Raw genomic sequence first — 14,477 nt, 5'->3', positions numbered from 1 at the left:
CAGAAGAAAGAGCCATAGTTTTAGAGGCTAACTTCAATTGTTGAGAGGCGGCATTACACAAAAAATCAATCTCAAGACTAGTCATCTTGCAAGAGGCAAGGATGTCATCCCTAGAAACCCCTTGGTCTAGATCATCTGGATCTGAGAGAACTTAGCTCTCAGAAATTTTGCTTCCTCAATGGAGGCTATAGCCACAGAAGCAGAAGCCGAGGCAGTCGAATAAGCGCGCCTAAAGGCACATTCGGCCTTGCGGTTCATGGGATCCTGAAGGCAGGAGCCATCATCAAAAGGAACCATGGTCCGCATGGATAACTTGGAGATGGCCAAATCCACCTTAGGAACAGGTCCCCAGGAAGACACCTGGTCTTCCAGCATCGGAAACATGCTCTTAAACCGCTTGGTAAGAATGGGACCTTTCTCTGGCTTATTCCACTCAATCTTCATCAAAGACAAGAGGGAATCATCTGTTTTAAAGGCCCTAGGCCTCATAGAGGCAGATGTAGAGGCTTCACCCCCGTCGGCATCATGGTCTTCCGACCTGATGGACCTAAATAGCTGCTGGGTTTTCTCAGGAAAAAACAGATATTGAAATTTATCTTCTTCAGAAGATGAAGATTGAGAATCCCCACAAGCTGCTTCTCCAGACACCCCCATAGACCTAGGAGGTAAAGATGGTCTAGCACGCTTACCAGCTGCTTCAGCTCTTCTATGGAGGCCCCCATCGTAGTCATATTAGAAGACAAAAAGTCCTTCACCCACACGACCATATCCTGCATGGTCAGTTCTTGCTTGGCTTGACACCTAGCGCGGCAGGACGTGCAACGGGAAAATTGGTAATTATCCTCTAATAGTGCCTGACAGTCATGGCACTGGAGATGTTTTCTCTCAGAGGTCGCTTTTTTAGCGGGCATCTCCTGGTGGCCGTCAGCCAAGACATGCTCTGAAAAAGATAAGAGCAGTTAGATAGGAAGGGAGAGAGAGGATAAACTTATCCCCAAATTTTTGTTTTTCACTTTACCAAATGGAAAGCTACAAAAGCAACAAACGTTGCAGGAAGAAAGTACTATACCTATGCAAACTGAAAGCAGTACTTGGACAAAAGTCCTTACCTTTTAAAAATCATAACCCTTTTGCACCTAAAAATTCATATGAGGGCTTATTTTTTGCACCACCAATTCTACTTTGTAATGACATCAATAATTTTACCCAAAAATCTACACCGAAACGGAAAAAAAAATCATTGTGCGACAAAATTGAAGAAAAAACACAATTTTGTTATTTTTGAGGTCTTCCGTTTCTAAGTCGTAAATTTTTCGGTAAAAATGACACTTTATCTTTATTCTGCAGGTCCATACGATTAAAATGATACCCTACTTATATAGGTTTGATTTTCTCCTACTTTTGGAGAAATCATAACTACATGCACGAAAATTAATACATTTAAAATTATCCTCCTCTGACCCCTATAACTTTTTTATTTTTCATTATACGGGGTGGTATGAGGACTAATTTTTTGCGCCGTGATCTGAAGTTTTAAATGATACCATTTTTGTTTTGATCTGACTTTTTGATTGCTTTTTTTTTTTTTTTTTTATCAATTCTTTATTTATGAATTTTCAAGACACAACAGTTGAGTCAACCAAGGAATTCAACAATAATTATGTAAGTTCACAAGTACATAGCGCCTAAGACATTCGACAGACTAATAAACGGTAGGTGTCTGCATAATGAGTCCTAAGTATGTACAAGACCCCTGAAAAACCCACAAAAGAGACATTGTGGGCCGGGGACATGACACATATGCAAGGATGTGAGAGAGGACCCACTGTCCACGAGCGAGGCCGGCTGCACCCGTGTACCATGGATAGTCTGTCTCAGGCAAGATGATTCAACTTACATGGTAGCATGGAAAGAAATTGAGATGGAGAGAAAGAGTAGGGGGTGAAGAACATAGAGCAAGTGGTCGGGAATTAGAAAGTGATGGAAGAGAAAGGTGGGGTGAGAAGTTGGAGGAAGGAGGGTGACCACAATAGGAGGGTAATGGATGAGATGGGGGCGAGGAAGGACACAATAGGGAGAGGAAAAAGAGGTGAGGGATGTGGGAGAACACGAGGACAAGGGAAGACGCGAATGTGGGTAAAGTGCAGTACTGATGGAGTTCAATCGGTACATCCAAACCAGAGTGTGTGGTATGTGGGGGAAGGTCAGAAGAAACAAAGGAAACAGCGAGCAGTAATTAGGGAGTTCCAGGGGAGGCTAGGTACCTCCTCCACGGGGTCCACGTCTGCAGAAAACGGTCGTGTGTGTGAGTCCCCCAGCTCGACAACTCCTTCAAGCGGCATATCTGTGAGACTCTGCCCTTCCATTCATCAACAGTTGGCGGAGTGGTCTGACGCCAGTGTAACGGGATAAGGGCCTTAGCCGCCGTGAGTAAATGCGCTGTCAGGGATTTGGGATGTAGGGGGCACCCCGAGCCCGGAAGCCCTAGGAAGATCTGGAGTGGTGTAAGGTCAACCCTAGTGCCAGTCACCTCAGTCATAGTCTCCCCCACACCCTTCCAGAAGTCTGTTAGGAGGGGGCAGTGCCACCATATGTGTGATAGGGAGACAATGTCACCCCCACATCTCCAGCACTCCGATGTCTGTGTGAGGCCCCAATGTCTGAGCAGCTCGGGTGTCCTATACCACCTAACTAGTAGTTTGTAATGTCCCTCCTGTAACCTAACGCACTTAGAGAACCCATGAGAGCTATCTAGAATCTTCTTCTTGTCAGCGTCAGTGAGGATAACATTCAATTCCTTTTCCCAGGAGGTAAGGAAAAGCGGAGGAGTAGCACCGTCCTCGTCCATATTATGTGAGCGGAAGACAGAGAGCCGCGGCTTAGTGTCAATGTTCGTGGTAGCGAAAGCTAGTCTGTCTACCCAGGATAGGTCGGAGCCGATGACATATTGCCTCAGTAAGGAGGCACATGTGCGCCGTATAATGTAGCTTTGCATGAAATTTAGAGTCGTAGTCAGGATCAGCTCCTGGATTACCTCCTGAGACGGTGGGTGGCCATCCCTACACAAAAGCTTCAGCAATACGGATCTAAAATGTCTCCAAACACCATCCACCTCCGAGGCGTGGGGCGTCAGGATGTGTGGAATCAGTGAGCTCGGTAAAGCTGGGGACAGGGTAGGTCTGCCTCCCACCATACGTCCGCCCGACCTATTAAAAGCCTTTTTAAGCAGGAGTGTGCCCCGCAGCAATGGGTTAGCTATCTGGGTGAGTATGTCTGTCGAGGGGAGCCAGAGTGTTCTTTCGCGTGAGGTATCAGGTACCGCTAGTTGTAGTGATTCTAAAGAAGTGCCCTGCAGAAGGCTAGTGCGAGAGAGAATCTGCTTCCATCTCTGCAAATGCACCACCCGGTACCATTGCTCAACATCTGGGAGAGCTATGCCCCCGTGTGATTTACACCTGAGCAGGAGTTTGTACGGCAAGCGTGGCTTCTTGCCTGACCAGAGAAAGGAGGAGAACAATCGCTTCCATTGAAGCAAATGCTTGGTCGGTAAGGCAATAGGTACCATTCTGAGCAAGTACAGGATGGAGGGCATAATGTACGTCTGTAGTAGATTCCGCCTACCCATCCAAGACAAGAAGGGCAGCTGGTAAGACTCTAACTGTCGTTTCAGTTTTGCAAACATAGGCACGTAGTTGGCTGTAAACAGGTCGGACAGCGATGGGGGCAAGGCAATGCCTAGGTAAGTAATGTGGTCTGACGGCCATCGGTAAGGGGAGGAGTTTTGTAAGAGTACGGCTCTAGTGTTGGGCAAGGAAACATTCAATATTTCCGACTTAGTGTAATTGACCTTAAAGTTGGAAAGCGAGCCGAAATGGTCTAGCAAGTCTTGTACTTTTGGTAAGGCGGTCTCCGGGTTTGTGATGAGAAGGAGCAGATCGTCCGCGAAAGCAGCGGCTTTATGCTCATGCTCACCCACCACCAAGCCTTCAATCGTCTTCTCCCTCCGTAAAGCCTGCAATGACGTCTCCATGACTATAATGTACAATGACGGGGAGAGGAGGCACCCCTGCCGAGTACCATTTCTGATCTGGAAGGAGGGGGACAAAGTGCCATTGACCCTAACGCGCGCGCTCGGGCTCGAGTAAAGCGACATGACAGCTGCTGTGAATGCTTGGGGCACTCCAAATGAGGCCAATGTGTGTTGTAAATACTGCCAGGAGACTCTGTCGAATGCCTTCTCGGCGTCTGTGCCGAGGAGGATAAGCGGTGCGTGTGTGGACCTAGCATAATGCATTGCGTGCATCACCCTAAGGGCGTTGTGTCTGCCCTCTCTGCCGCGCACGAAACCCGTTTGATCCGTATGTATGAGGTGTGGGAGATATCGCCCCAGTCTAAGCGTTAGCACCTTGGCCCACACCTTCACGTCAAGATTGAGTAAGGATATGGGCCTGTAGCTGGAACATAAGAGATGATCCTTGCCTTCTTTAGGAAGGATAGTAATATGTGCTTCGAGCGCTTGAGCAGGCAGGCTACCCCCCATCAATAGAGCGTTGCACCTGTGCATCAACTTGGGGGCCAGGACCTCCTGAAATGTCTTATAGTAAGTCAGGCTAAGTCCATCTGGGCCCGGGCTTTTGCCGTTAGGGAAGGATTGTAGTACTTTCTGTACCTCCTCAATGGTGCAAGGCTCTAAGAGGGATGCACCCTCCTCTGCAGTCAAGGTGGGTAGTGCCAGCGAGCGCAGAAAGGATGTTATAGCTTGAGATCGTTGTGTGTGGTCAGGGATATGGGGAGAGATATTGTATAAGGTAGTATAATAATCCGTGAAAGCCGAGGCGATTTTCTTAGTGTCTGTGGTTAGTTGGTGTGCGTCTGTTTTAATTGCAGGGATAAATGTTTTCTCCTTCCTCTTTTTAATCATAGCCGACATCAATCGCCCCCCCTTGTCCCCGTGTTGGAATAACTTTTGACGGAAGCGGATTACAGAGTCCGCATGTTTCTGAGTGAGTATGTCTCGCAGCTGTTCCCGAACAGAAGTGAGTTCCCGGGCAACGGATGGGGAGAACGGAGCTCTGAATCGTCTCTCAAGCTCGGTAAGGCGCTCCAATAGGGAAGAGACCTCCCGTGCCCTCTCTTTCTTGACTTTAGAGCCTAAGGCAATTAAGATGCCTCGCATGTATGCGTTATGCGTCTCCCATACCGTTGGCCAGGAAACGTCTGGAGTGAGATTTATTTCAAAGAAGGCTTGAATTTGATATGAGAGGTTAGAAACCGTTTCTGGATGTGACAGTAATGAGTCATTTAGGCGCCACGTCCAGTCCCGCCTGGGGAGGTGCGTGAGAGTGGACGTGGCAGTGACGGGTGAGTGGTCTGACAAAGTCCTAGGCGCTATTGTGGAGTGGTGGAACGATGGTAGGAGGCTTTCGTGGCAGAGGAGGTAATCCAGGCGCTGAGCAGACTGATGGGGGGTGGAGAAGAAAGTGTAGGAGTGGTCACCTGGGTTGTGCAGACGCCAGATGTCAGCAAGACCCAACTCCTGTAGTTTGTTCCTCAGGGTGCGTAGGTCAACCGGTCGGACTGCCGACCTCCGCGTAGAGGAGTCCAGCAGGGGTTCTAGAGTGACGTTCAAGTCAGCCCCTATGATAATAGGACCCTCCGCGAAGGCCCTCAATCTCTCCAATGTACCCAACAGCCAGGGAATCTGTTTCTTGTTTGGGGCATATAAGGAGGCTAAGGTGTATGTCACGGCTCCGATCCTACCTTTTATGAACAGCGCCCTCCCGTCAGCTGAGTCGTAAGAGTTAAGGAGTTGGAAGGGGACCTCTTTCTGCAATGCAATAGATACCCCTCTGGAGGAGGAGTTTGAGCTCCCACTGTGAAACCAAAGAGAAAAGTAGTTAGAAGGTAGTTTGGGAATCCTATGCTTCTTAAAATGTGTTTCCTGTAAGAACAATACAGACACTTTCTCTTTCTGCAATAAAGACAATACATTATGTCTCTTACATGGAGAATTAAAGCCATGTACATTGTACGTCATAAACTGGATAGTGGCCATGGCACACAGGGTAGCAGCTGGATGTAGCAGGTGCGATCAAGGGGTTGACAAGACAGGGGAGACACGACAAACAAGACGAGACTGGTGGCAGACGTACTAGGGCCGGGGGTAGACCGAACAAGACACCAAGCGGGAGGGGGGGGGAGACGGAGGGGAAGAGTAGAAGCAGAAAGGGGAGAGAATGAGAGAGTCAGATAGTGAAAAGGGAGAAACAGTTCACTATAGGTGATAAAGCAGCCAATGGGAGGGTGAAGTACTAAGGTGTACAGGTGAGGGGGAAATGAAGAGGGGATAGCCTTTCTACAAAGAGAGAAAGAAAAAGGTGGGTGTAGAAAGTAGGGTTACGGATAAATTCCTGAACCGACGACCAAATCGACCATTGTTAGAACCTTAAAACTCTAAAATAGGTGAATGTTAAGAAATACAGCCCTCAGAGTAACATATGTGCAGAACATCCCGCATGGAACAAATAGCGGGCTAAGTACGAACCCACTGTAATAGGTAGCTAGCTGTAAGAATCCCAGACTAGTATGCATAAGCAAATTAGGTTAAAGTAGATAAAATTAAATTAAATGAAACGACATGACACGGCATGACATGACATGACCCCCCCTCCCCAGCCACTCAGCCAGCCAGCCACCCCCACCCCCCCCTGCCAGTCGTTTAGACCACACACGGACCCCTTAGAAAAATAAGGTATCAAAGCAAGGCCGAGGAGGCTCAGCAGCGGCTCATCACATCTACTTGGTAGGTATCAAGGCGTGCCCCTCGTGCCAGTCCATGGAATGCCAACAGTCCAGCCACACCTCAGATGACCGAGTGGGGCATACAGCAGTGGCCCGCTTGACCGGTGAGTCTCATGCCTCCAAGTGTCCGTGGGGGGCCAAGGAAGGGTTAGGGAAGGGTCCGTGGGAGCAGGGAAGTCCAGGACCCAAAGCATGCGGGTGGCAATGGGGTAGCTCTCGGCTAGCAGGTTGTGGGTGGCAGCAGTCACGAGCAGGTACTATGCAGGGAAAGGAGGTGGGGGGTGGCAGCGAGAGATGCCGTGATCTACGGTATAGGGCCAGGAGATGGGGGGAATGGCCAGGTAAATGCAATATGCAGCGCTACAGGGGAAACATTGCATCGCAGCCCCACAACATTAAGAACTGACAGGTCATGCTGTAGAGTAACACAAAGGCCGTCAGGCTGTGGAACAATGGAAGTCCACCGACAGTTAGAACACAGCAGGGTCGTTCCGCAAGTGCTGAATAGTTCCAGACAAGCAACAATAAGCCAGGTGCTCTGCAAACGGGCTATAACGGCCAAGGCGGACAGTACAGTAACTAGGAAACTTAAATGAAGGCAATATACTTATCGGACAGGAGACCGGTGGAGATCAGGTGGTGTCATAGTCCTTCTGTAGCTTAGCTGCATGTCTGCGGGCTTTAGAAGGTTTAGGCTTTTCTGCTCGCGGGCCTCCAATCTGCTTCGGGAGCGACGGCAGTGTGTGGCACATATTCACTGGCAGCCAGGAGGGGATGGCAATTGGGTCAATTTCCAGCAGCGCCCAGGCTTTATCAAGCTCATCTGGAGACCTGATGGAGATCCTTTTCCCACCTTTCAGTATGGAGATGCCGAAAGGGAACAACCACATGTAAGGTAAGTGGTGCTCTCTGAGTTTCTGCAGCAGGGGGTTAAGGAGACGTCGCTTAGCCAGCGTGGATGGAGCGATATCTTGGTAGATCTGAATCTGCGTACCTTCAAATCTCAGGTCCTCGGTTTCTCTATTAGCCCTGAGGACCGCAGCGGTGTCCAGATAGCTGAGCAGCCCGCAGACCAAGTCTCTGGGAGGTTCGTTCGGTTGAGGCTTAGGCTTAAGCGCCCTATGGACCCGTTCTATAACAATGGCTGCCGCTCTTTCATCTCCTAGCAAGGAGGCGAAAATCTGCATGGTGACGCCATGGAGGGCTTCCGAAGTGTATGTCTCGGGTACGCCTTTAACCCTCACGTTTTTCCTCCGACTCCGGTTTTCCTGGTCTTCTAACATCAAGAAGGCTTTATTGAGTTGGTTCTCGTGGTGCTGGAGCTGGTGCCCAGTTGAGTCGCAGAAGGACACTGTGTCAGTCAATGCCGTTTCTAAGTGCTCGGTGCGGGAGGCCGCATGGCGGACTTCCGACTTAATATCCGCCAGCTCCTGTAGCACCGGTACGAAGGCCACTTGGATCGCTTTAGCAACCGCTTGTTGCACAGTCTTTCTCAGAAAGGCTTTGGTTAGGTGAAGTTTCGGGTCTTCCCCACCTGAGTCCACCTGGCTACCGCAGTAACTCTCGTCTTCTGATGCCTCGTCTCCGTCAGCAGCGGTGGCGGGAGCCAGCACCATCTTGGAAGACCGCGCCGGGCTCTGCTGGGACTTTGCCCTCAGGTATTTCGCCATGTCCGCCTGGTTCTTGTTAGATTTTGTTGGACCAGGGGTGGCACTAGCACAATCTTGATCCGTTCTGCCCATTTTGGTGTAAGATGAGGAGCTGTATAAGGTCGGTTCAGGTCTCGGTCGTGGAGAGCAGCGCAGTTAAGCGGCCATCCAGCTCAGGGGTCAGGCTCCGCCCCCCTTTTTGATTGCTTTTTATTCCTTTTTTTATTGTATGAAAAGTGACCAAAAATACACAAATAAACATTTTTTTGCATGTACGCCATTGACCGTGCGGTTTAATTTACGATATATTTTTATAGTTCGGACATTTACGCACGTAGGGATACCATAAATGTTTATTTCTATTATGGTTAGATATTTTTTATGTGACACCTTTAGACGCTGCTGTCAACTTTGACAGTGGCGATCTAAAGGGTTAATAGCCGTGGCAATCGCTGCATGTCGGCTATTAACGCTGGCCCCCAGATAGAAGAATCAGCTGGGGGCCGGCTGGTATGACGCGGGCTCGAGTCGGGAGCCCACGTCATACTCCATTAACGGCCATTGGACGAGCATAGACGTCCATGGTCATTATCGAGTTGAGTGGTGCTCTGGAATCCTTCTATTGGCAGGGGAGGCCTCCCAGACTCGGTTGGCCCCTTCTTTAGGCTCCCAAGATGGCCTGGCTGCCCCTGATGCCTATAATTATTTTCTTGCCTCCCAGTTGGTATATGCAGCGTGGTGGATCAACCTGGATCTGTCGAATTCGGCAACCACCCTGGCTGGTTCGCTCATGGGGTCTTATGAAGCCCATCTCCCAGGATACCCTTGTGGGGAAATGTACATCTACCTCACCTACATGGGTTGCAGGAGGCCGGTTTTTGGGGATCGCATGATGTCAAATTTGTGATTCATCGGTTTAGGGAGGATCAGGTTTTCCTATCCTTCGCAGACATGAGAGAACGTTACGGCATCCATGAAAATGCCTTGTTTAGGTATTTTCAGCTCAGGCATGCAGTTCAGGCACAATTTGGCTCCCTGTCGTTTACCCCTGTTTTTTCGGAAGTGGAGCTCCTCCTGGGCACTAAGTGTGTTTGCTGCGTGTTTTGTTGTCTGTTTGTCTGGGCCTCCTTTGTTGGGTCTCAGGATTGCTCCTCTGTTACTTGAGTACCCATCTTGCTGTACTCTCCCTTCCTGATATGGTGATGTTGCTGGTCTCTGAGACCTCTTGGGAGTGCTATTGTCTGTGATTGTTCCTATCTCGCCATGTTGGCGATGTTTGTTATTGAAATTTGAAAAACTTAAATAAATACTTAAAAAAAGCACGCCCCTAACCACGCCCTCAAGCAGGAAGAGAAAGTGGCAAAAGCAGAAGGCAGGAGCGCAGCAAAGGCACGACAAACTGTTTCACGTCAGTGACTTTTTATTTTTACCTTAACCCTTAAGGACCAAGGGCGTACAGGTACGCCTTTGCTCCCTGGTAATTAAAGACCCAGGGCATCCTGGTACTTAAGGACCAAGGGCGTACCTGTACGCCTGTGGGAATTTTGGTCCCTGCCGCGCACCGGGTGGGACCGGACGGGGGTGACTGCTGATATCTATCAGCAGGCACCCCGCGCAAATGCCCAGGGGGGTCATCAAGAATTCACACTTGCGATTTGCAGCTATTCCGGGTCATACGGGTCTGGTGACCCGGAATATAAGGGGGATCGCGGTTGTCCACGACACCCACGGTCCCCCTGAAGGGATAGGAGTGAGGTGGCAGGGGTGCCAGCCCTCCTATCCCTGCTATAGGTGGTCTAGACGCGACCACCAATAGCAGATCGAGGGCGGGCTTTACTTTCGGTTTTGCCGTTCTGCCCACCCACAATAGGCGGGGCAGAATGGGGAAATGACAGAGAACCGGCGCTGAAATCCACTTACCCCGCGGTCGAGGCTGCGAGCAACTATCGGTGGAGGAGATCGGAGTCCGGTGATGTCGTGCGGCTGGCTCCCTGAATCCGACGGAAGACGGTAAGTTGCCTAGCAACATCTGGAGGGTACAGTTTGAGACCACTATACAGTGGTCTCTAAACTGTAACCCTCCAGATGTTGGAATACTACAACTCCCAGCATGCCCAGACAGCTGTTTGGGCATGCAGGGATTTGTAGTTTTGCAACAGCTGGAGAGCCACAGTTTGAAGATCACTGGCAGTGATCTCTAACTGTGGCCCTCCAGATGTTGCAAAACTGCAACTCCTAGCATGCCCAAACAGCAGTTTGCTGTCTGGGCATGCTGGGATTTGCAGTTTTGCAACAGCTGGAGGTCCACAGTTTGGAGATCTCTAAATTGTACCCCTCCTTGCAAAACTATAACTCACAGCATGCCCAGACAGCTGCTTGGGCATGCAGGGATTTGTAGTTTTGCAACAGCTGGAGGCACACTTGTTGGTAAATACTGAGTTAGGTAACAGAACCTAACTGAAGGTTTTCAACCAGTTTGCCTCCAGCTGTTGCAAAAGTACAACTCCCAGCATGCACTGTCAGTGCATGCTGGGAGTTGTAGTTGTAAAACAGCTGGAGGTTTGCCCCCCCCATGTGAATGTACAGGGTAGATTCATACGGGCAGGTTTACAGTAAGTTTCCTGCTTCAAGTATGAGCTGCAGGCAAATTTTTCGCCGCAGCGCATACTCCTAGCAGTAAGCTCACTGTAAACCCCTGCCAGTGTGAATGTACCCTAAAAACACTACACTAACACATAATAAAGGGTAAAACACTACATATACACCCCCTTACACTGTCCCCCCCCCCCCCCCCCCCCCCAATAAAAATGAAAAACATATTGTACGGCAGTGTTTCCAAAAGGCTAAACAACAACTCACAGCATTTCCGGACAGCCAATGGCTGTCCAGGCATACTGGGAGTTTAGCAACAGCTGGAGGCACCCTGTTTAGGAATCACTGGCGTAGAATACCCCTATGTCCACCCCTATGCAATCCTAAATTTAGTCCTCAAATGCGCATGGCGCTCTCTCACTTCGGAGCCCTGTCGTATTTCAAGGAAACAGTTTAGGGCCACATATGGGGTATTTCCGTACTCGGGAGAAATTGCACTACAAATTTTTGGGGGGCTTTTTCTCCTTTTTTTTTTTTACACTAACATGCTGATGTTGCCCCAAAATTTGTAACGCAATTTCTCCTGAGTACGGAAATACCCCAGATGTGGACGTAAAATGCTCTGCGGGGGCACAACAAGGCTAAGGAGTGAGAGCGCACTATGTACATTTTAGGCCTAAATTGGTGACTTGCACAGGGATGGCTGATTTTACAGCGGTTCTGACATAAACACAAAAAAATAAATACCCACATGTGACCCCCATTTTGGAAACTACACCCCTCACGGAATGTAACAAGGAATGTAACAAGTGAGCCTTAACACCCCACAGGTGTTTAAAGAATTTTCATTTAAGTTGGATGGGAAAATGGAAAAAAAAAAAAAAAATTCACTAAAATGCTGGTGTTACCCAAAATTTTTCATTTTCACAAGCGAAAATAGGAAAAAAGCCCCCCCAAATTTGTAGCCCCATTTCTTCTGAGTAAGAACATACCCCATATGTGGATGTAAAGTGCTCTGCAAGGGAACTACAATGCTCAGAAGGGAAGGAGCGCTATTGGGATTGAAGGCCATGTGTGTTTACAAAGCCCCCATGGTACCAGAACAGTGGGGGGGGGGGGGGGGGGGCACATGTGACCCCATTTTGGAAACTACACCCCTCATGTAATGTAATAAGGGATGCAGTGAGCATTTACACCCCACAGGGGTCTGACAGATTTTTGGAACAGTGGTCTGTGAAAATGAAAATTGTAATTTTTCATTTGCTCAGCCCAATGCTCCAAAGATCTGTCAAATGGCAGTGGGGTGTAAATGCTCACTGCACCCCTTATTAAATTCTGTGAGGGGTGCAGTTTCCAAAATGGGGTCACATGTGGGGGGGTCCACTGTTCTGGCACCACGGGTGTCTTTGTAAACACACATGGCCCCTGACTTCCATTCCAAACAAATTCCCTTTTCAAAAGCTTAATGGCGCTCCTTCTCTTCTGAGCATTGTAGTGCGCCAGCAGAGCACTTGACGTCCACACATGGGGTATTTCCATACTTAGAAGAAATGGGGTTACAAATCTTGGGGGTCATTTTCTCCTATTACCCCTTGTAATAATGTAAAATTTGGGGGGAAACCAGCATTTTAGAGAATTTTTTTTTTGTTTTTTTTTGTTTTTCATTTACACATTCGACTTTAACAAAAAGTCGGGAAATACCTGTGAGTTGTTAAGGCTCACTGTACCCCTTGTTACATTCCTTGAGGGATGTAGTTTCCAAAATGGTATGCCATGTGTTTTTTTTTGCTGTTCTGGCACCATAGGGGCTTCCTAAATGTTTCATGCCCCCCAAAAACCATTTCAGAAAAACTCACTCTCCAAAATCCCATTGTCGCTCCCTCCCCTCTGAGCCCTCTACTGCGCCCGCCGAACACTTGACATACACATATGAGATATTTCCTTACTCAAGAGAAATTGGGTTACAAATTTTGAGAGGAATTTTTTCCTTTTACCTCTTGTAAAAATTCAAAAACTGGGTCTACAAGAACATGCGAGTGTAAAAAATGAAGATTTTGAATTTTCTCCTTCACTTTGCTGCTATTCCTGTGAAACACCTAAAGGGTTAACACACTTACTGAATGTCATTTTGAATACTTTGAGGTGTAGTTTTTATAATAGGGTCATTTGTGGGGTATTTCTAATATGAAGGCCCTTCAAACCCACTTCAAACCTGAACTGGTCCATGAAAAATTCCGATTTTGAAAATATGGTGAAAAATTGGAAAATTGCTGCTGAACTTTGAAACCCTCTGATGTCGTCCAAAAGTAAAAACATGTCAACTTTATGATGCAAACATAAAGAAGACATATTGTATATGTGAATCAAAATATAATTTATTTAGAATGTCTATTTTCCTTACAAGCAGAGAGCTTCAAAGTTAGAAAAATGCGAAATTTTCTATTTTTTCATCAAATTTTGGAATTTTTCACTAAGAAATGGTGCAAGTATCGACAAAATTTCACCAATAACATAAAGTAGAATATGTCACAAAAAAACAATCTCGGAATCAGAATGATAGGTAAAAGCATCCCAGAGTTATTAATGCTTAAAGAGTACCTGTCATCAACAAAAACTTTTAATATGTTGTTCATAATCATTAATGAAGAGATATCGTAATATATCTTAATTAAAAAATATTAATATTTATACCAGTTTTTTCATTTTATACTTTTGGCCACTAGGGATCACTCTTCTATGCCTGGTCTGCAAGCAGCTTCCTATGCTTTTCATAGTAAGTATACAGCTTTTAGGACTAATGCTGAAGGGCTCTGGTCCTTCCACCGGAAGTTCAATGCTCTCAGCTCAGGACTCGCTCCCAGCCTGTGAGCTACAAGCCTGCACATGCTTCTCATATAACAGCCAGTCACCTCCCCCTCCCCCCTGCTCTGTGTTCTCCCTGCCCCTCACCACACATTATCTTATACATTGTATTATCTCACTGCACTCCCTGCTCTGTGCCCCCCCCCCCCCCCCCCCTGACATTCATCTTAATTACTGCCTCTGTAATTGCTCCCTCAGCCCCTGGTTCTCAGCATTGACTTTTTAGTGCAGAGAGATACAGGAGAGAGAGAGACAGAGGATGCCATCCCTCACCTGTACTTAGTCTGTATGCACATTGCAGAGCAGTGTTTCCCAACCAGGGTGCCTCCAGCTGTTGCAAAACTACAACTCCCAGCATGTTTGGACAGCTGTTGGCTGTCTGGGCATGCAGGGAGTTGTAGTTTTGCAACAGCTGGAGGTACCCTGGTTGGGAAACACTGCTGCAGAGGGAGGGCAGCATACAGGAAGACTGGCAGAAGCAGAGTCCCAGCCAGGCTTCATGTGACATCATGCCTGCCAGGACCCGCCTCCTTCCACCCCTCAGAAAGTCAATGTTCCTGAGCTAATGAAGAG

The 14,477-nt window shown here is 48.0% G+C and overlaps 1 protein-coding gene across 14 annotated transcripts in view; it reads left to right on the top strand.

Moving 5' to 3' along the window:
- DCAF6 (DDB1 and CUL4 associated factor 6) overlaps window positions 1-14,477 on the top strand; it is a 1,246,835-nt gene that overhangs the window by 274,399 nt on the left and 957,959 nt on the right. Inside the window, exon 1 of one of the 14 annotated variants that reach the window (XM_056557703.1) lies at window positions 13,772-13,815. The exons of the other annotated variants lie outside the window; for them this stretch is intronic. Coding sequence (XP_056413678.1) covers window positions 13,804-13,815 — 12 coding nt within the window. The 5' untranslated portion in view covers window positions 13,772-13,803. Of the gene's footprint in view, window positions 1-13,771; window positions 13,816-14,477 lie in introns of those variants that run through there. 14 annotated transcript variants of the gene reach the window in all.

Source organism: Hyla sarda, chromosome 2 (assembly GCF_029499605.1).
Source record: "Hyla sarda isolate aHylSar1 chromosome 2, aHylSar1.hap1, whole genome shotgun sequence".
Taxonomy (NCBI): Eukaryota; Metazoa; Chordata; class Amphibia; order Anura; family Hylidae; genus Hyla; species Hyla sarda.
This window is presented reverse-complemented; position numbering and strand designations above follow the sequence as displayed.